At 43.4% G+C, this 23,717-nt stretch overlaps 1 protein-coding gene across 1 annotated transcript in view; it reads right to left on the minus strand.

Moving 5' to 3' along the window:
- The window catches only part of LOC135530113 (collagen alpha-1(XIV) chain-like), a 151,077-nt gene that overhangs the window by 50,848 nt on the left and 76,512 nt on the right, over nt 1–23,717 (minus strand). Inside the window, exons 18-20 of the mRNA XM_064958500.1 lie at nt 20,191–20,349; nt 13,551–13,628; nt 6,223–6,309 (exon numbers count right to left, since the gene is read on the minus strand). Coding sequence (XP_064814572.1) covers nt 6,223–6,309; nt 13,551–13,628; nt 20,191–20,349 — 324 coding nt within the window. The remainder of the gene's footprint in view (nt 1–6,222; nt 6,310–13,550; nt 13,629–20,190; nt 20,350–23,717) is intronic.

The raw sequence follows: 23,717 nt of genomic DNA on the forward strand, positions 1-23,717 counted from the left end.
AACACCACTGTCCATACTGTCCATCTGACTGGGAATCAGACCATAAACACCACTATAACCATACTGTCCATCTGACTGGGAATCAGACCATAAACACCACTATAACCATACTGTCCATCTGACTGGGAATCAGACCATACTGTCCATCTGACTGGGAATCACCACTATAACCATACTGTCCATCTGACTGGGAATCAGACCATAAACACCACTATAACCATACTGTCCATCTGACTGGGAATCAGACCATAAACACCACTATAACCATACTGACCATAAACACCACTATAACCATACTGAATCCATCTGACTGGGAATCAGACCATAAAACACCACTATAACCATACTGTCCATCTGACTGGGAATCAGACCATAAACACCACTAATCAGACCATAAACACCACTATAACCATACTGTCCACCTGACTGGGAATCAGACCATAAACACCACTATAACCATACTGTCCATCTGACTGGGAATCAGACCATAAACACCACTATAACCATACTGTCCATCTGACTGGGAATCAGACCATAAACACCACTATAACCATACTGTCCATCTGACTGGGAATCAGACCATAAACACCACTATAACCATACTGTCCATCTGACTGGGAATCAGACCATAAACACCACTATAACCATACTGTCCATCTGACTGGGAATCAGACCATAAACACCACTATAACCATACTGTCCATCTGACTGGGAATCAGACCATAAACACCACTATAACCATACTGTCCATCTGACTGGGAATCAGACCATAAACACCACTATAACCATACTGTCCATCTGACTGGGAATCAGACCATAACACCACTATAACCATACTGTCCATCTGACTGGGAATCAGACCATAAACACCACTATAACCATACTGTCCATCTGACTGGGAATCAGACCATAAACACCACTATAACCATACTGTCCACCTGACTGGGAATCAGACCATAAACACCACTATAACCATACTGTCCATCTGACTGGGAATCAGACCATAAACACCACTATAACCATACTGTCCATCTGACTGGGAATCAGACCATAAACACCACTAACACCACTATAACCATACTGTCCATCTGACTGGGAATCAGACCATAAACACCACTATAACCATACTGTCCATCTGACTGGGAATCAGACCATAAACACCACTATAACCATACTGTCCATCTGACTGGGAATCAGACCATTAACACCACTATAACCATACTGTCCATCTGACTGGGAATCAGACCATAAACACCACTATAACCATACTGTCCATCTGACTGGGAATCAGACCATAAACACCACTATAACCATGACTGGGAATCAGTCCATCTGACTGGGAATCAGACCATAAACACCACTATAACCATACTGTCCATCTGACTGGGAATCAGACCATAAACACCACTATAACCATACTCAGTCCATCTGTCCACTGGGAATCAGACCATAAACACCACTATAACCATACTGTCCATCTGACTGGGAATCAGACCATAAACACCACTATAACCATACTGTCCATCTGACTGGGAATCAGACCATAAACACCACTATAACCATACTGTCCATCTGACTGGGAATCAGACCATAAACACCACTATAACCATACTGTCCATCTGACTGGGAATCAGACCATAAACACCACTATAACCATACTGTCCATCTGACTGGGAATCAGACCATTAACACCACTATAACCATACTGTCCATCTGACTGGGAATCAGACCATAAACACCACTATAACCATACTGTCCATCTGACTGGGAATCAGACCATAAACACCACTATAACCATACTGTCCATCTGACTGGGAATCAGACCATAAACACCACTATAACCATACTGTCCATCTGACTGGGAATCAGACCATAACACCACTATAACCATACTGTCCATCTGACTGGGAATCAGACCATAAACACCACTATAACCATACTGTCCATCTGACTGGGAATCAGACCATAAACACCACTATAACCATACTGTCCACCTGACTGGGAATCAGAATCAGACCTGGGAATCAGACCATAAACACCACTATAACCATACTGTCCATCTGACTGGAATCAGACCATAAACACCACTATAACCAATCATCTGACATAAACACCACTATAACCATACTGTCCATCTGACTGTCCATCTGACTGGGAATCAGACCATAAACCACTATAACCATACTGTCCACCTGACTGGGAATCAGACCATACTGTAACCATACTGTCCACTGACTGGGAATCAGACCATAAACACCACTATAACCATACTGTCCATCTGACTGGGAATCAGACCATAAACACCACTATAACCATACTGTCCACCTGACTGGGAATCCATCTGACTGGGAATCAGACCATAAACACCACTATAACCATACTGTCCATCTGACTGGGAATCAGACCATAAACACCACTATAACCATACTGTCCACCTGACTGGGAATCAGACCATAAACACCACTATAACCATACTGTCCACTGACTGGGAATCAGACCATAAACACCACTATAACCATACTGTCCATCTGACTGGGAATCAGACCATAAACACCACTATAACCATACTGTCCATCTGACTGGGAATCAGACCATAAACACCACTATAACCATACTGTCCATCTGACTGGGAATCAGACCATAAACACCATATAACCATACTGTCCATCTGACTGGGAATCAGACCATAAACACCACTATAACCATACTGTCCATCTGACTGGGAATCAATCATAAACACCACTATAACCATACTGTCCATCTGACTGGGAATCAGACCATAAACACCACTATAACCATACTGTCCATCTGACTGGGAATCAGACCATAAACACCACTATAACCATACTGTCCATCTGACTGGGAATCAGACCATTAACACCACTATAACCATACTGTCCATCTGACTGGGAATCAGACCATAACACCACTATAACCATAGTCCACCTGGGAATCAGACCATTAACACCACTATAACCATACTGTCCATCTGACTGGGAATCAGACCATAAACACCACTATAACCATACTGTCCATCTGACTGGGAATCAGACCATTAACACCACTATAACCATACTGTCCATCTGACTGGGAATCAGACCATTAACACCACTATAACCATACTGTCCATCTGACTGGGAATCAGACCATAAACACCACTATAACCATACTGTCCATCTGACTGGGAATCAGACCATTAACACCACTATAACCATACTGTCCATCTGACTGGGAATCAGACCATTAACACCACTATAACCATACCTGACTGGGAATAGACCATAACACCACTATCCATCTGACTGGGAATCAGACCATTAACACCACTATAACCATACTGTCCATCTGACTGGGAATCAGACCATCTATAAGTCCATCTGACTGGGAATCAGACCATTAACACCACTATAACCATACTGTCCATCTGACTGGGAATCAGACCATTAACACCACTATAACCATACTGTCCATCTGACTGGGAATCAGACCATTAACACCACTATAACCATACTGTCCACCTGACTGGGAATCAGACCATAAACACCACTATAACCATACTGTCCACCTGACTGGGAATCAGACCATAAACACCACTATAACCATACTGTCCACCTGACTGGGAATCAGACCATAAACACCACTATAACCATACTGTCCATCTGACTGGGAATCAGACCATTAACACCACTATAACCATACTGTCCATCTGACTGGGAATCAGACCATAAACACCACTATAACCATACTGTCCATCTGACTGGGAATCAGACCATAAACACCACTATAACCATACTGTCCATCTGACTGGGAATCAGACCATTAACACCATAAACACCACTGGGAATATAACCACATACTGTCCATCTGACTGGGAATCAGACCATAAACACCACTATAACCATACTGTCCATCTGACTGGGAATCAGACCATAAACACCACTATAACCATACTGTCCATCTGACTGGGAATCAGACCATAAACACCACTATAACCATACTGTCCATCTGACTGGGAATCAGTCCATCTGACTGGGAATCAGACCATAAACACCACTATAACCATACTGTCCATCTGACTGGGAATCAGACCATAAACACCACTATAACCATACTGTCCATCTGACTGGGAATCAGACCATAAACACCATACAGTCCATCTGACTGGGAATCAGACCATAAACACCACTATAACCATACTGTCCATCTGACTGGACTGGGAATCAGACCATAAACAACACCATACTGACCATCTGACTAAACACCATAAACACCACTATAACCATACTGTCCATCTGACTGGGAATCAGACCATAAACACCACTATAACCATACTGTCCATCTGACTGGGAATCAGACCATTAACACCATACTGTCCACCTGACTGGGAATCAGACCATAAACACCACTATAACCATACTGTCCACCTGACTGGGAATCACTGACTGGGAATCAGACCATAAACACCACTATAACCATACTGTCCACCTGACTGGGAATCAGACCATTAACACCACTATAACCATACTGTCCATCTGACTGGGAATCAGACCATAAACACCACTATAACCATACTGTCCATCTGACTGGGAATCAGACCATAAACATCCCTGTCCCCTCAGACCATTAACACCCGTCCCTCCCTGTCCCTCCTGACTCTGCTCTAACTGTCCATCTGACTGGGAAAGGCATCTGGAGGTAATTGTCCCATCTGGCCTCAAAGGCTTCCTTCCTCTTCCTGTGTTTGCCTTAATGGCACCCCTGACTGGGGACATGGAGCCAGGTACTAATAGTTCCTATGGCTGGAGGCTGTGATAGCAGAGGCAGGACAAGCTCAAATTTGATTAACATCCTGCACACGCTCAGTCGGTTATAATAATATCAGTGATTGAAGACACACTACAGAATAATAGAATTAAAGGGCAGGAACAGATTTACTACATCTGACTGGGTCAACACCTTCGTCCATCTGACGAGGAGTATTGTGTCGTGACAAAGCCACACTTTTAACTCCAGTCCAGCTTTAATGTTATAACAACGGTTTTAGTAGGTCAACAGTGATCAGAGCCAACGATCACAGAAACACAAGGAGGATTGGCTTATAGAGGAACCTCAGATTAAATCTACCTCCATTGTGGTTTTAAAGTCTGCCTGTAGGCTCCACCATATGGATGTGGAACTGTGTAGACAGCAGAGAGATGAACTAATCTGCTTTGATAAATGAATATCCATATAATGACTTTCTCAAACATGTCTGTGTGTTGATACAGTGTTGGCCCATACTGTAGTGGCCCTGGAACCTGTTTTATTGTCCCCTTGGCAACATACTGAGCTGAGTATCTGACACAACATCACCTGACCTGACGCCTTCTAAATGGCTCATTTATCTGCAGTGTCGTCATATCAGGCTCTACCCTCTGCGTGGAGTGAGATTAACCATTCTACATACTTCTCTCTCTCTCTCTCTCTCTCTCTCTCTCTCTCTCTCTCTCTCTCTCTCTCTCTCTCTCTCTCTCTCTCTCTCTCTCTCTCCTCTCTCCTCTCTAACTCGGTTTCTCTCTCTCTACCCTCTACCCTCTCTCGCTACCCTCTCTCTCTACCCCCCCCTCTCTCTCTACCCTCTACCCTCTCTCGCTACCCTCTCTCTCTACCCCCCCTCTCTCTCTCCATCTCTCTCCCACCCTCTCCCCCTCTCCATCTCTCTCCCACCCTCTCCCTCTCCAGCAGAATGTATGAAGACTCTCTCTCTCTCTCTCTCTACACTCTCCCCCCTCTCTGTCTCTCCATCTCTCTCCCACCCTCTCCCACAGAATGTATGAAGACTCTCTCTCTCTCTCTACCCTCTCCCCCTCTCTGTCTCTCCATCTCTCTCCCACCCTCTCCCTCTCCAGCAGAATGTATGAAGACTCTCTCTGTTGGGGTCCTTCCCCTAACAATGTCCACTTGTGGTGGAGACACATCCACAGTAATAAGTGACATTGACCCTCTCCAGACCGGGAATGTTTCACCAAAATGACTTTTGGTGGGCGGCAGGTATCTGGTTTGGAATGGCTGGTTTGGATTTCCTTCTGTCGGCCCCTGGAGTCTCTTTTCCTGCCTGCTTGACAGCTCTCTGGAGAAACGATGTCTCTAAATGTGTTGTTTTCTGTCTAGGATGATTTTGTAGGGTGTTAAAAGGTGTGTTATTCCCTAAGACAGTAAATAAAGGCAGTAGTGGGACTTTACGGGAGGTCCTGTGGGTCCGGGAGGTCCTTTACTGTCCTGAGAACAGCTGCAGGCATGGGGCATGGCAGGACAGTCCTCCTCCAGCCTCTGGAGAACAACAGACAACAGACAAACAGAAAACAACAGACAAACAGAGGCTATTCAACAAACAAAAAACACACATGAACGTACAGCAACTCAATTCAATTTCCTATTTGTGATTCATGACAGGACAGAACACAACATTGTGAATTAAAGAAAACAAAAACTATTGTCACAGAATGCTAACTGGTTCCAATGGGAGATATTTATGTAAATGCTCAGCTTGGTGAGAATTGTCGATATTATGTAAATGTTCGAGAAAGAAACAGTTTTGTATTTCTACTGGTGAGATTAAAATGTCTTGGTTGGACGTTTTTCAATTTCCAGGTTCCTCTATCAGTGAGTTCCTTCTGTCCAGTGTTACGTCTGTGGCTGGAGTGCTGTGAGGCCTCAGGTTGCTATCTCCCCTGTTCCATCGGTCTGTCAACAGGAGAAAAGTCTCTTCGTCTCTCCTGGCCTCGCAGCAGCACCATACATCACATCTATCTCCTGGGCCCGGCTAGCTAGAAACACAGTTATCATTAAAACAATTGTCTGTGGGTCAGACCATTAACTCTATTCCTTTTCCAATAATAAAACGTGCTTTGAAAGAGCCGGGGAGGCCGGTAGTAAATACAGGCTAGCGGTCTGTGAGGTGGACAGGACTGTATCTCCTAGCATGGGGTTTTGGGAGTGTTTTGTAGAGTTGTTACTAACAAAGTGTCATTAGGATGTCTTGACAGAGAGAGAGAGAGATATATATAGAGAGAGAGATATAGAGACAGAGAGAGAGAGAGAGAGACAGAGAGAGAGACAGAGAGAGAGACAGACAGAGAGATGTATGAAGACACTCTCTCTCTCTCTCTACCCTCTCCCCCTCTCTGTCTCTCCATCTCTCTCCCACCCTCTCCCTCTCCAGCAGAATGTATGAAGACTTTGGGGTTTTGGGAGTGTTTTGTAGAGTTGTTACTAACAAAGTGTCATTAGGATGTCTTGACAGAGAGAGAGAGAGATATATATAGAGAGAGAGATATAGAGACAGAGAGAGAGAGAGAGACAGAGAGAGAGACAGTCTCTCCATCTCTCTCCCACCCTCTCCCTGAAGACTTTGGGGTTTTGGGAGTGTTTAAAGAGAGAGACAGACAGAGAGAGAGAGAGAGACGGACAGAGAGAGAGAGAGACGGACAGAGAGAGAGAGATATAGAGAGGGACAGAGAGAGAGAGATAGAGACAGAGAGAGAGATAGACAGAGAGAGAGAGACAGAGAGACAGAGAGAGAGAGAGAGAGAGAGAGAGAGAGATTTGTGACCTGTTCCCACAAGGAAAGGTCAACCAGTGAAGAACAAGCACCATTGTAAAAGCCTTTTGTACTTGAAACATTTGTACATAGTTACAACGCTGTATATACAGTTGACGTTGGAAGTTTATATACACCTTAGCCATACACATTTAAACTCAGTTTTTCACAATTCCTGACATTAAATTCCAGTAAAAATTCCCATGTCTTAGGTCAGTTAGGATCACCACTTTATTTTAAGAATGGGAAATATCAGAATAATAGTAGAGAGAATGATTTATTTCAGCTTTTATTTCTTTCATCACATTCCCAGTGGGTCAGAAGTTAACATGCACTCAATTAGTATTTGGTATCATCGCCTTCAAATTGTTTAACTTGGGTCAAACGATTCGGGTAGCCTTCCACAAGCTTCCCACAATAAGTTGGGTGAATTCTGGCCCAATCCTCCTGACAGAGCTGGTGTAACTGAGTCAGGTTTGTAGGCCTCCTTGCTCGCACACGCTTTTTCAGTTCTGCACACAATTTTTCTATAGGATTGAGGTCAGGGCTTTGTGATGGCCACACCGATACCTTTGTTGTCCTTAAGCCATTTTGCTACAACTTTGGAAGTATGCTTGGGGCCATTGTCCATTTGGAAGACCCATTTGCGACCAAGCTTTAACTTCCTGACTGATGTCTTGAGATATTGCTTCAATATATCCACATAATTTTCCATCCTCATGATGCTATCTATTTTGTGAATTGCACCAGTCCCTCCTGCAGTAAAGCAACCCCACAACATGATGCTGCCACCACCATGCTTCACAGTTGGGATGGTGTTCTTCGGCTTGCAAGCCTCCCCCTTTTTCCTCCAAACATAACGATGGTCATTATGGCCAAACAGTTCTATTTTTGTTTCATCAGACCAGAGGATATTTCTCCAAAAAGTACGATCTTTGTCCCCATGTGCAGTTGCAAACCATAGCCTGACTTTTTTATGGCGGTTTTGGAGCAGTGGCTTCTTCCTTGCTAAGCGGCCTTTCAGGTTATGTTGATATAGGACTCGTTTTACTGTGGATATATAGATACTTTTGCATCTTTACAAGATCTTTTGCTGTTGTTCTGGGATTGATTTGCACTTTTAGCACCAAAGTACGTTCATCTCCAGGAGACAGAATGCGTCTCCTTCCTGAGCGGTATGATGGCTGCGTGGTCCCATGGTGTTTATACTTGCGTACTATTGTTTGTACAGATGAACGTGGTACCTTCAGGCGTTTGGAAATTGCTCCCAAGGATGAACCAGACTTGTGGAGGTCTACAATAGTTTTTCTGAGGTCTTGGCTGATTTCTTTTGATTTTCCCATGATTTCAAGCAAAAAGGCACTGAGTTTGAAGGTAGGCCTTCAAAGGTACACAGGTACACCTCCAATTGACACAATTGACTCAAATGATGTCAATTAGCCTATCAGAAGCTTCTAAAGCCATGACATAATTTTTGGGAATTTTCCAAGCTGTTTAAAGGCAAAGTCAATTTTGTGTATGTAAACTTCTGACCCACTGGAATTGTGATACACTGAATTATAAGTGAAGTAATCTGTCTGTAAACAATTGTTGAAAAATGACTTGTGTGAATAGATGTCCAGACAGTATCATGAGAGACATGACCAGGACTGACCTAGCTAGACCAGACAGTATCATGAGACATGACCAGGACTGACCAAGCTAGACCAGACAGTATCATGAGACATGACCAGGACTGACCTAGCTAGACCAGACAGTATCATGAGAGACATGACCAGGACTGACCAAGCTAGACCAGACAGTATCATGAGAGACATGACCAGGACTGACCTAGCTAGACCAGACAGTAACATGAGACATGACCAGGACTGACCTAGCTAGACCAGACAGTATCATGAGATATGACCAGGACTGACCTAGCTAGACCAGACAGTATCATGAGAGACATGACCAGGACTGACCTAGCTAGACCAGACAGTATCATGAGAGACATGACCAGGACTGACCTAGCTAGACCAGACAGTAACATGAGACATGACCAGGACTGACCTAGCTAGACCAGACAGTATCATGAGACATGACCAGGACTGACCTAGCTAGACCAGACAGTATCATGAGACATGACCAGGACTGACCTAGCTAGACCAGACAGTATCATGAGAGACATGAACAACACTGACCTAGATAGACCAGACAGTAACATGAGAGACATGACCAGGACTGACCTAGCTAGACCAGACAGTATCATGAGACATGACCAGGACTGACCTAGCTAGACCAGACAGTATCATGAGACATGACCAGGACTGACCTAGCTAGACCAGACAGTATCATGAGAGACATAACCAGGACTGACCTAGCTAGACCAGACAGTATCATGAGAGACATGACCAGGACTGACCTAGCTAGACCAGACAGTATCATGAGACATGACCAGGACTGACCTAGCTAGACCAGACAGTATCATGAGACATGACCAGGACTGACCTAGCTAGACCAGACAGTATCATGAGAGACATGAACAACACTGACCTAGATAGACCAGACAGTAACATGAGAGACATGACCAGGACTGACCTAGCTAGACCAGACAGTATCATGAGACATGACCAGGACTGACCTAGCTAGACCAGACAGTATCATGAGACATGACCAGGACTGACCTAGCTAGACCAGACAGTATCATGAGAGACATAACCAGGACTGACCTAGCTAGACCAGACAGTATCATGAGAGACATGACCAGGACTGACCTAGCTAGACCAGACAGTATCATGAGACATGACCAGGACTGACCTAGCTAGACCAGACAGTAACATGAGACATGACCAGGACTGACCAGGACTGACCTGAATAGATGTCCTAACCGCCAGATTGTTAAGAAGAAATTTGTGTAGTGGTTGAAAAACGAGTTTTAGTGACTCCGACTTCAACTGTATATATAATATGACATTTGTAATGTCTTTATTGTTTTGGAACTTCTGTGTGTGTAATATTGCTGGTTCATTTTTATTGTTTATTTTACTTATGTATAATATCTACTTCACTTGCTTTTGCAATGTTAACATATGTTTCTCATGCCAATAAAGTCCCCAATATTGAATTGAGAGGGAAAGAGAGAGAGACAGAGAGAGAGAGAGAGAGAGAGAGAGACAGAGAGAGAGAGAGACACAGAGAGAGAGCGAGAGAGAGACAGAGAGAGAGAGGAGTAAGCCGAACGTGTTAAATTAAAATACATTTTTTTGATCTAACACTTCTAGCTAGGTCAGTCCTGGTCATGTCTCATGATACTGTCTGGTCTAGCTAGGTCAGTCCTGGTCATGTCTCTCATGATACTGTCTGGTCTAGCTAGGTCAGTCCTGGTTATGTCTCATGATACTGTCTGGTCTAGCTAGGTCAGTCCTGGTCATGTCTCGTGTTACTGTCTGGTCTCGCTAGGTCAGTCCTGGTTATGTCTCATGATACTGTCTGGTCTAGCTAGGTCAGTGTTGGTCATGTCTCTCATGATACTGTCTGGTCTAGCTTGGTCAGTCCTGGTCATGTCTCTCATGATACTGTCTGGTCTAGCTAGGTCAGTCCTGGTCATGTCTCTCATGATACTGTCTGGTCTAGCTTGGTCAGTCCTGGTCATGTCTCTCATGTTACTGTCTGGTCTCGCTAGGTCAGTCCTGGTTATGTCTCATGATACTGTCTGGTCTAGCTAGGTCAGTGTTGTTCATGTCTCATGATATTGTCTGGTCTAGCTAGGTCAGTCCTGGTCATGTCTCTCATGATACTGTCTGGTCTCGCTAGGTCAGTCCTGGTCAGTGTTGTTCATGTCTCATGATATTGTCTGGTCTAGCTAGGTCAGTCCTGGTCAGTGTTGTTCATGTCTCATGTTACTGTCTGGTCTAGCTAGGTCAATCCTGGTCAGTGTTGTTCATGTCTCATGTTACTGTCTGGTCTAGCTAGGTCAATCCTGGTTATGTCTCTCATGATACTGTCTGGTCTAGCTAGGTCAGTCCTGGTCAGTGTTGTTCATGTCTCATGTTACTGTCTGGTCTAGCTAGGTCAGTCCTGGTCATGTCTCATGTTACTGTCTGGTCTAGCTAGGTCAATCCTGGTCAGTGTTGTTCATGTCTCATGTTACTGTCTGGTCTAGCTAGGTCAATCCTGGTTATGTCTCTCATGATACTGTCTGGTCTAGCTAGGTCAGTCCTGGTCAGTGTTGTTCATGTCTCATGTTACTGTCTGGTCTAGCTAGGTCAGTCCTGGTCATGTCTCATGTTACTGTCTGGTCTAGCTAGGTCAATCCTGGTTATGTCTCTCATGATACTGTCTGGTCTAGCTAGGTCAGTCCTGGTCATGTCTCTCATGATACTGCTGTCCCCATAGCATAACCCTTTTCGGTTCCAGGTGGAACCCTTTCCACAAAGGACTGACCAGGTGTAACCCTTATGGGTTCCATTCTACCTGGTACCCAAAAGGGTTCTACCTGGTAAATCCTTTGTGGAAAGGGTTCTACCAAGAACCAAAAATATTTATTCAAAGGGTTCTCCTATGGGGACAACCGAAGAACCTTTTTAGGTTCTAGATACACTCTTAGAAAAAAAAGGTGCTATGTTCTGTCTGACATATAGCACATAGCAACACCCTGCCTGCAGGCTATGGGGATTTAGTACAGAGAGGAGAAAGAACAGTGGTTTGAGAGTACAGTTATACATCATTGTGGAGTGGATTAGAGTTGGTGGGTTGGATGGTAGTCTCTCAGTTATTCATTATCTTGGAGTGGATTATAGTTGGTGGGTTGGATGGTTGGGTTGGATGGTAGTTTCTCTCAGTTATTCATCTTCTTGGAGTGGAATATAGTTGGTGGGTTGGATGGAAGTCTCTCTCAGTTATTCATCTTCTTGGAGTGGATGAGAGTTGGCGGGTTGGATTTTTTTATTTTTTTATTATTTTTTTATTTTACCTTTATTTAACCAGGCAAGTCAGTTAAGAACAAATTCTTATTTTCAATGACGGCCTAGGAACAGTGGGTTAACTGCCTGTTCAGGGGCAGAACGACAGATTTGTACCTTGTCAGCTCGGGGGTTTGAACTTGCAACCTTCCGGCTACTAGTCCAACGCTCTAACCACTAGGCTACCCTGGTTTCTTTCTCAACAGACTTTCATACAGCGTCAGACTTCAAGCATGGCTCCCGAGACTAATTGTTTGGTGTTTGAATGGCTTAACGGTTGTCTGGTTGATTAGCTGGCTGGTTGTTTAAATGGTTGGTTATTTAAATGGTTGGTTGTTTAAATGGTTGGTAATTTAAATGGTTGGTTGTTTAAATGGTTGGTTGGTCTGTTGGTCGTTTAAATGGTTGGTCGTTTAAATGGTTGGTTGTTTAAATGGTTGGTTGTTTAAATGGTTGGTTGTTTAAATGGTTGGTTGTTTAAATGGTTGGTTGGTCTGTTGGTTGTTGGTCTGTTGGTCGTTTAAATGGTTGGTAATTTAAATGGTTGGTAATTTAAATGGTCGGTTGTTTAAATGGTTGGTTGGTCTGTTGGTTGTTGGTCTGTTGGTCGTTTAAATGGTTGGTCGTTTAAATGGTTGGTAATTTAAATGGTTGGTAATTTAAATGGTTGGTAATTTAAATGGTTGGTTGTTGGTCTGTTGGTTGTTTAAATGGTTGTTTGGTTTGTTGGTTGTTGGTCTGTTGGTCATTTAAATGGTTGGTCGTTTAAATAGTTGGTCGTTTAAATGGTTGGTTAGTCTGCTGGTTGTTGGTCTGTTGGTTGTTGGTCTGCTGGTCTGTTGACTGTTGGTCTGTTAGTTATTGGTCTGTTGGTTGTTGGTCTGTTGACTGTTGGTCTGTTGGTTATTGGTCTGTTGGTTGTTGGTCTGTTGACTGTTGGTCTGTTGGTTATTGGTCTGTTGGTTATTGGTCTGTTGGTCTGTTCGTCTGTTGATTGTTTGAATGGTTGGTTCAAAGGCAGTTGTTCTTACCAGTCCAGGGAGCTCACAGCACTTGTCTCGACTGGCCCAGGACGTGCTGCAGATAATGTCAAACATCTGGATCTGGAACTATACACACACAGAGAACAAATACACAGAGAAAGAGTTCATATTGGCATGACATTGCAACACACTTACGGTATACAGTGTTCTACACGTGGTCCACACCGTGTTCTACACTGTGGCCTACACCGTGGTCCACACAGTGTTCTACAAAGTGTTCTACACAGTGTTCTACACAGTATCCTACACTGTGGTCTACACAGTGTTCTACACAGTGGTCTACACAGTGTTCTACACAGTGGTCTACACAGTGTTCTACAGAGTGTTCTACAGAGTGTTCTACACTGTGGTCTACATTGTTATACACAATGTTCTACACCATGGTCTACACAATGTTCTACACCATGGTCTACACAATGTTCTACACCGTGGTCTACACAATGCTCTACACTGTGGCCCACACAGTGTTCTACACTGTGGTCTACACAGTGTTCTACACAGTATTCTACACAGTGTTCTACACAATGTTCTACACAGTGTTCTACACTGTGGTCTACACTGTGGTCTACACCGTGGTCTACACAGTGGTCTACACAGTGTTCTACACAGTGTTCTACACGGTGGTCTACAGTGTTCTACACTGTGGTCTACAAAATGTTCTACACTGTGGTCTACAAAATGTTCTACACAGTATTCTACACTGTGGTCTACACCGTGTTCTACACAGTGGTCTACAGTGTTATACACAATGTTCTACACCGTGGTCTACACAGTGTTCTACACGTGGTCTACAAAATGTTCTACACAGTATTCTACATGTGTTCTACACCGTGGTCTACACTGTGGTCTGTGAGGTATGATGACGACTCTCTATCTGCTCAACAGGCTGTGTAATGGTGACTATCTGCTCAACAGGCTGTGTAATGGTGACTATCTGCTCAACAGGCTGTGTAATGGTGACTGTCTGTCTGCTCAACAGGCTGTGTAATGGTGACTGTCTGTCTGCTCAACAGGCTGTTTAATGGTGACTGTCTGTCTGCTCAACAGGCTGTGTAATGGTGACTGTCTGTCTGCTCAACAGGCTGTTTAATGGTGACTCTATCTGCTCAACAGGCTGTGTAATGGTGACTCTGTCTATTCAACAGGCTGTTTAATGGTGACTATCTGCTCAACAGGCTGTTTAATGGTGACTCTATCTGCTCAACAGGCTGTGTAATGGTGACTGTGTTCAACAGGCTGTGTAATGGTGACTGTGTTCAACAGGCTGTTTAATGGTGACTATCTGCTCAACAGGCTGTGTAATGGTGACTGTGTTCAACAGGCTGTGTAATGGTGACTGTGTTCAACAGGCTGTTTAATGGTGACTGTCTGCTCAACAGGCTGTTTAATGGTGTCTGTCTGCTCAACAGGCTGTTTAATGGTGACTGTGTTCAACAGGCTGTGTAATGGTGACTCTATCTGCTCAACAGGCTGTTTAATGGTGACTCTCTGTCTGCTCAACAGGGTGTGTAATGGTGACTCTATCTGCTCAACAGGCTGTGTAATGGTGACTCTGTCTGCTCAACAGGCTGTGTAATGGTGACTCTGTCTGCTCAACAGGCTGTGTAATGGTGACTGTCTGCTCAACAGGCTGTGTAATGGTGACTGTCTGCTCAACAGGCTGTGTAATGGTGACTCTGTCTGCTCAACAGGCTGTGTAATGGTGACTGTCTGCTCAACAGGCTGTTTAATGGTGACTGTCTGCTCAACAGGCTGTGTAATGGTGACTGTCTGCTCAACAGGGTGTGTAATGGTGACTCTGTCTGCTCAACAGGCTGTTTAATGGTGACTGTCTGCTCAACAGGCTGTTTAATGGTGACTCTGTCTGCTCAACAGGCTGTGTAATGGTGACTGTCTGCTCAACAGGCTGTTTAATGGTGACTGTCTGTCTGCTCAACAGGCTGTGTAATGGTGACTATCTGCTCAACAGGCTGTGTAATGGTGACTGTCTGTCTGCTCAATGATGGTGAACTGAATGACTTAAATGTACATACACACAACCCACTGGGCACACGGGTTGAATCAACGTTGTTCCCACGTCATTTCAATGAAATCACATTGAACCAATGTGGAATAGACGTTGAATTGACGTCTGTGCCCAGTGGGAATGCACGTTCACTGAGAGAGTGAATCACTTTTAATAAACACTAGGCTAAAATAAATTAAATGTATTACTTATGGAATTACACATCGATGAGATGAAACTGCTGAGGAAATATGAAAGCCTCACCACTTTAAAAGGACAATAAACTGAGAATTAATTGTCAAACATCTCGGGGGACCTTTCTTTCTTTCCACCAATTCCCTTAAAATGCTGTTTCAAGCACTTTCTTTTCATCAGACTGTCTCCAGAAGGAATTAAATAAATCATTCTCACATAGTTGCAAAGCAGTCCATTCATCTACCCTCAGAGCTGCACAGAAATCATCACACAACTATTATGCATCTGACAAAGAATGCTCCTCATCTTATTTCCTGTCCTGACATCTTGGGTCACATTGATCCCAGTGAGGAGGACCGGGACTGTGTTGTTGTGGGATTATAGAGGCTGTAATGGTGTTGTTATAGAGGATGTATGGTGTTGTTATAGAGGATGTATGGTGTTGTTATAGAGGATGTATGGTGTTGTTGTGGTGTTATAGAGGCTGTAGGGTGTTGTTATAGAGGATGTATGGTGGTGTTATAGAGGATGTAGGGTGTTGTTATAGAGACTGTACGGTGTTGTTATGGAGGCTGTATGGTGTTGTTATAGAGGCTGTATGGTGTTGTTGTGGTGTTATAGAGGCTGTAGGGTGTTGTTATAGAGGATGTATGGTGGTGTTATAGAGGCTGTAGGGTGTTGTTATAGAGACTGTAGGGTGTTGTTGTGGTGTTATAGAGGCTGTATGGTGTTGTTATAGAGGCTGTATGGTGTTGTTGTGGTGTTATAGAGGCTGTAGGGTGTTGTTATAGAGACTGTAGGGTGTTGTTATAGAGTCTGTATGGTGTTGTGGTGTTATAGAAGCTGTAGGGTGTTGTTATAGAGGCTGTAGGGTGTTGTTGTGGTGTTATAGAGGCTGTATGGTGTTGTTATAGAGGATGTAGGGTGTTGTTATAGAGGCTGTATGGTGTTGTTATAGAGGCTGTATGGTGTTGTTATAGAGGCTGTATGGTGTTGTTGTGGTGTTATAGAGGCTGTAGGGTGTTGTTATCGAGACTGTATGGTGTTGTTGTGGTGTTATAGAGGCTGTATGGTGTTGTGGTGTTATAGAGACTGCATGGTGGTGTGGTGGTGTTGTAGAGGCTGTATGGTGGTGTTATAGAGGCTGTATGGTGGTGTGGTGGTGCTGTAGAGGCTGCATGGTGGTGTTATAGAGGCTGTATAGTGTTGTTGTGGTGTTATAGAGGCTGTATGGTGTTGTGGTGTTATAGAGACTGCATGGTGGTGTGGTGGTGTTGTAGAGGCTGTATGGTGGTGTTATAGAGGCTGTATGGTGGTGTGGTGGTGCTGTAGAGGCTGCATGGTGGTGTTATAGAGGCTGTAGGGTGGTGTTATAGAGGCTGTAGGGTGGTGTGGTGGTGTTATAGAGCCTGTATGGTGGTGCTATAGAGGCTGTATGGTGGTGTGGTGGTGTTATAGAGGCTGTATGGTGGTATTATAGAGGCTGAATGGTGGTGTGGTGGTGTTATAGAGGCTGTAGGGTGTTGTGGTGGTGTTATAGAGGATGTAGGGTGTTGTGTTGTTATAGAGGCTGTAGGGTGTTGTTATAGAGGCTGTAGGTTGTTGTTATAGAGGCCGTAGGGTGATGTGGTGGTATAATAGAGGCTGTAGGGTGGTGTGGTATTATAGAGGCTGTAGGGTGTTGTGGTATTATAGAGGCCGTAGGGTGTTGTTGTGGTATAATAGAGGCTGTAGGGTGGTGTGGTATTATAGAGGCTGTAGGGTGTTGTGGTATTATAGAGGCCGTAGGGTGTTGTTGTGGTATTATAGAGGCTGTAGGGTGTTGTTGTGGTATTATAGAGGCTGTAGGGTGTTGTGGTATTATAGAGGCTGTAGGGTGTTGTGGTATTATAGAGCCTGTAGGGTGTTGTTGTGGTATAATAGAGGCTGTAGGGTGTTGTTCTGGTAATATAGAGGATGTAGGGTGTTGTTGTGGTATAATAGAGGCTGTAGGGTGTTGTTCTGGTAATATAGAGGATGTAGGGTGTTGTTGTGGTATAATAGAGGCTGTAGGGTGTTGTTCTGGTAATATAGAGGCTGTATGGTGTTGTTGTGGTATTATAGAGACTGTAGGGTGTTGTGGTATTATAGAGGCTGTAGGGTGTTGTTGGGGTATTATAGAGGCTGTAGGGTGTTGTTGGGGTATTATAGAGGCTGTATGGTGTTGTTGGGGTATTATAGAGGCTGTATGGTGTTGTTGGGGTATTATAGAGGCTGTATGGTGTTGTTGGGGTATTATAGAGGCTGTATGGTGTTGTTGGGGTATTATAGAGGCTGTATGGTGTTGTTATGGTATTATAGAGGCTGTAGGGTGTTGTTGGGGTATTATAGAGGCTGTATGGTATTGTGGTATTATAGAAGCTGTAGGGTGTTGTGGTGTTATAGAAGCTGTAGGGTGTTGTTAAGGTATTATAGAGGCTGTAGGATGGTGTTATAGAGGCTGTAGGGTGTTGTTGTGGTATTATAGAGGCTGTATGGTGTTGTTGTGGTATTATAGAGGCTGTATGGTGTTGTTATGGTATTATAGAGGCTGTAGGGTGTTGTTGGGGTATTATAGAGGCTGTATGGTGTTGTGGTATTATAGAAGCTGTAGGGTGTTGTGGTATTATAGAAGCTGTAGGGTGTTGTGGTATTATAGAAGCTGTAGGGTGTTGTTGTGGTATTATAGAGGCTGTAGGATGGTGTTATAGAGGCTGTAGGGTGTTGTTGTGGTATTATAGAGGCTGTATGGTGTTGTTGTGGTATTATAGAGGCTGTATGGTGTTGTTGTGGTATTATAGAGGCTGTATGGTGTTGTTGGGGTATTATAGAGGCTGTAGGGTGTTGTTGTGGTATTATAGAGGCTGTATGGTGTTGTTGTGGTATTATAGAGGCTGTATGGTGTTGTTGTGGTATTATAGAGGCTGTATGGTGTTGTTATGGTATTATAGAGACTGTAGGGTGCTATTGGGGTATTACCCCCCCCCCCTTAAATGATTTAGATGCACTATTGTAAAGTGGCTGTTCCACTGGATGTCAGAAGGTGAATTCACCAATTTGTAAGTCGCTCTGGATAAGAGCGTCTGCTAAATGACTTAAATGTAATGTAAATGTAATGTATTATAGAGACTGTAGGGTGCTGTTGTGGTATTATAGAGGCTGTAGGGTGGTGTTATAGAGGCTGTAGGGTGTTGTTGTGGTATTATAGAGGCTGTAGGGTGTTGTTATGGTATTATAGAGACTGTAGGGTGTTATTGGGGTATTATAGAGGCTGTAGGGTGTTGTTGGGGTATTATAGAGGCTGTATGGTGTGTGACTGAAAGCTGTAGGTCTATAGGACAGCCAGCTCAGAGAATGATGCAGAGCCTGACACTCTGTGTTTCTCAAAATGAATACTACCGCTCTCCGAGCACGCACCCCGTGCTCCGAGCAAACTGGAGCATGGGAGAGTCAGAGTATGGGTTTAAATCAAAGTATGTGAAATTAAGCTTGTGGAATGCAGTACTACGTTTGTACATATTTTAAAGCATCGATGCAAGCTTCAATGGAAAGTAGGCACAGAAATATGACGCAACCACGTAAAGAAATTATGCAATATTTATTGAAATCAATGGCGGCCATTATTTGAATGGGAGAAAATAAACTTCAACTTCGGAATGAAACGTTGCCCATTCACATCTCACATGTTGCCTGACTACAATATGTTATCTTGATACATTAATAATGCATACATGCTGGGTTCATTTTGGCATGTATACCTGCCTACAATACCCACTGTAGTGTGCGTAGATCGCAAGCCCATAGCAAGTCAATAGGGCTAACTGGCTTGGCTAGCTACTACTGTTAGCTACTACTGTTAGCTACTACTGTTAGCTAATACTGTTAGCTAATACTGTTAGCTACTACTGTTAGCCACTACTGTTAGCTAATACTGTTAGCTAATACTGTTAGCTAATACTGTTAGCTAGCCACGAAGAATTGACATCTACCTTGCATAACATTATTTGAAGTCATTTTTTCCTGTTAAACTATCTGGTTAGCTATATTATTACGCTTCACATATACGTAGCTAGCTGATAGATATGAAGTAACGAAGATCCTCTGAGAATGCAGTAGGAGAGAGTGTGAAACACGGTAGTATGCATATTGAGAAATACCCCATGTCATGATTTGAAAGTCACATGTCTTGTACATCTAGAGGTTGTCTTTGCAGGTGTGTTGAAGATGTCTAGTTAGGTTTAGGGTTGAGGGTTGGAGTAGTTTAAATGAAAATAAAATCCTGCAAACTATGCTTGTTTCTTGTCTTAACGTTTCAGGCTTTTCAACTTTTGTAAAAACACAAACATTAACACCTTATGGTGATACTGTGTAAGCAGAACAATGTGTGGTAGATTCCTCCATCATTCTTACCGGAGCTGAGTTGTCTCTCTTCCCTCTGGATCGTACCATGCGTCCCAGTACCTCCAGCCCGTCTATACTGATGTTGCCCGCTGCGTTGATGGGCTTTCCTCCCACTACCTTACAGTCAACCACCACCCTGGCTGTGGTCTTACTGATCGCCATGTGGAGCTGTGGGGAGAGGAGATGGAACACTGTGTTTTAAACATACTGACACAAACCACAGTGTTATCAGTCTGTAACACCATGTTTTAAACATACTGACACAAACCACAGTGTTATCAGTCACACTTTAAATGAAGTATCTTTCATACAAAACCTACATACATGCTTCATAAATCAAGCAAGCATACTGTATAAGGGTCCTATAACGGATCCTTGGATGTGGTGCTTTGCCGAATGTGGTATAACTATCATCCAGAGAGTAAATGCTGTCTCCTAACAGTCAGTCGTTGGACAATATAGCAGGCGTATCAAGTCCTCAGCACTCTCATTAAAATAAACAGTAGTCCGTTGTATTAACTCAAAGTGTACAGTTATCTGTTGTAAAAGTAACCGTGAAATGCAACTCTGACTCATTCTCTGGCTTCAAAGCCCAGGTCCAAACTCTGGCGGTAGTTCAATAGGAAATCCGTCCGTAGCTGTACTCCCTCTAGTCACAACCCTATCAATTGGCTGTGAGCGGGGCCAACCAATGAGAACTATTGCCCGTAATAAACAGTAAAGGTGTAATGTCCATTTTGAGTGAAATCTCAGGGTTGAGTCACCTTAAACCATTGTTCAAGAAATTGTTTGTCAATAAATACACTATATACAGTCAAAAAGTTTTAGAACACCTACTCATTCAAGGGTGAAGACATCAAAACTATGAAATAACACATATTGAATCATGTAGGAACCAAAAAAAAGTGTAACCCCAAAAAAGAGTTAAACAAGCTGGTTGAATAGAATGCCAAGAGTGTGCAAAGCTGTCATCAAGGTAAAGGGTGGCTATTTGAAGAAACTCAAATATAAAATATATTTTGATTTTATTTAACACTTTTTTTGGTTACTACATGATTCCATATGTGTTATTTCATAGTGGTGATGTCTTCACTATTATTCTACAATGTAGAAAATAGTACAAATAAATAAAAACTGTCACGCCCTGACCTGAGTATTCTTTGTTTTCTTTATTGTTTTGGTTAGGTCAGGGTGTGACATGGGTGATGAATGTGTTTTTGTACTGTCTATGGGTCTTGTAGGTTTATGGGGTTGTTTATCATCTAGATGTTTTATATGTCTATGGTTGCCTAAATTGGTTCTAAATTAGAGGCAAGTGTTTATCGTTGTCTCTGATTGGGAACCATATTTAGGCAGCCATCTTCTTTGGGTATTTCGTGGGTTATTGTCTATGTCTAGTTGCCTGTGTCTGCACTGTTTGTAGTATAGCGTCACGTTCGTTTAGTGTCCGTCTTCATTAAAATATAATATGTATTCAATTCACGCTGCGCCTTGGTCTCCTCCATACGACGAACGTGACAAAAACCCTTGAATGTGTTGGTGTTCTAAAACTTTTGACCGGTAGTGTATCTCGTACATGACTTCAAGATTTACCTGCCATGTGCAACTTTCACCTTGTCACAATGTATTGTAGCAATTCACAATAAATCACAGGTTTCCCAGAAAGGCTCCTCTGCTGTTCAGGGGTACAAAGCTGAGTTACAACCGTAAGTCTGTCAGGTGTGAGAATTGCAATCATAATGACCACGACCCAAATGGTACCCTATTCCCTAAATAGTGCCCTACTTTCGACCACTCCCCAAATGAGCCCTGGTCAAAAGTAGTACACTACATAGGGAATAGGGTGCAATTTGAGATGCAAGCATTACATTTCCATGGACATCTCAGCTCCCACAGTAACAAGGTGAGGCTAATCTGAAGGTAGACAGAGTTGATATTTGTGCGTCATAAACAGAATCCATTTGGCCGGTCTGTGACGTGTGTAACACTCTATACGGTCCTTTTAATGGGTTCTTGGAGTGAAACTATTTTCTCCAGTTCACTAGGTCTGGTTGTGTTTGTATATGTCAGAGACTGTCAACGCCTAGCTGCCTGCCTGCCTGTGTTATATGGTTGGATCCAGGGTTCAGTTCCAAATGGCACCCTATGCCCAACATAGTGCACTACTTCTGACCAGAGCCCATTACACTGTAATAGGGAATAGGGTGACATTTGGGAAACTACCCCAGGACTACTGTTGTGGGTTTAGAGACACACTTAACCCAACACACAGACAGCATATCAACCTCCTTCTCAGCTAAAGACAATTACAAGACAAAGAACCATTTTTCAAACCACCAATTGCCTGAACAAAAAAAAAAATGTTTTGTCCGAACAACAAAAAGTTCAACAGTTTTCCAATGACCACTGTATCCACAAGGCCTGGGATGCATCTGAAACAGTACCATATTCCCTATATAGTGCACTGCTTTTGACCAGAGCCAATGAGGCTCTACATAGGGAACAGGGTGCTCATTTGGGACAAACCCCATTAATCAAACAGTGTTTATTCACAGTCTGACCAGCGTCATGGGGACAGTTTTTCTGCTGTGGATGTGTCTGTCTGAGAGTGACTATGAATAGGGAGGGTAGTTTAAGGGATGAACCCCATGGCCTTGATGATGATATTCAGGACAGGGACGGAGGGGACGGTGAAGAGGAGAATAAGAAGTAGAGAGGAGTGGAGAGATAGGAAAAGAGGAGAGGAGAGACACACACACACACACACTCAGTCCCGCGGGTCAGATGGGTCCTCTGATCAATTGTGTTATAATTCGAGTGCCAACATGATGTATTAGCCTATTTCATCCAGCGCGCTGGCTGTGTTTTTAATGCGAACGGCAAGTGTCACTGACATCCCCTCCGTTCCTCCTCGCTCCTCGCTGCTGCAATATGCAGCGCTTCATTTGTTTGCTTGCTTTTTCCATTTGAGATATCCCTGTTTTTCATCTCTGGGTTTCTAACCGTGTGTGGACTGATGGGGTTTTCTATTACAGCAGATAGGCAGAGTGCATTTCACATCCTCTTACAAAACAGCCTTCTCCACTTTATGGGACTGACAATGACTCACAGAGGAAATAAAACAGGAAACCGATGGAGTACAGTACGGTATCACTTCAGAGTGGTAGAAAACAATATGATTCATTAGACTTCTTCAGTACGGTATCACTTCAGAGTGGTAGAAAACAATATGATTCATTAGACTTCTTCAGTATGGTATCACTTCAGAGTGGTAGAAAACACTATGATTCATTAGACTTCTTCAGTACGGTATCACTTCAGAGTGGTAGAAAACAATATGATTCATTAGACTTCTTCAGTACGGTATCACTTCAGAGTGGTAGAAAACACTATGATTCATTAGACTTCTTCAGTACGGTATCACTTCAGAGTGGTAGAAAACAATATGATTCATTAGACTTCTTCAGTACGGTATCACTTCAGAGTGGTAGAATACAACATGATTCATTAGACTTCTTCAGTACGGTATCACTTCA

This window comes from Oncorhynchus masou, unplaced genomic scaffold, assembly GCF_036934945.1.
Source record: "Oncorhynchus masou masou isolate Uvic2021 unplaced genomic scaffold, UVic_Omas_1.1 unplaced_scaffold_1258, whole genome shotgun sequence".
Classification (NCBI taxonomy): Eukaryota; Metazoa; Chordata; class Actinopteri; order Salmoniformes; family Salmonidae; genus Oncorhynchus; species Oncorhynchus masou.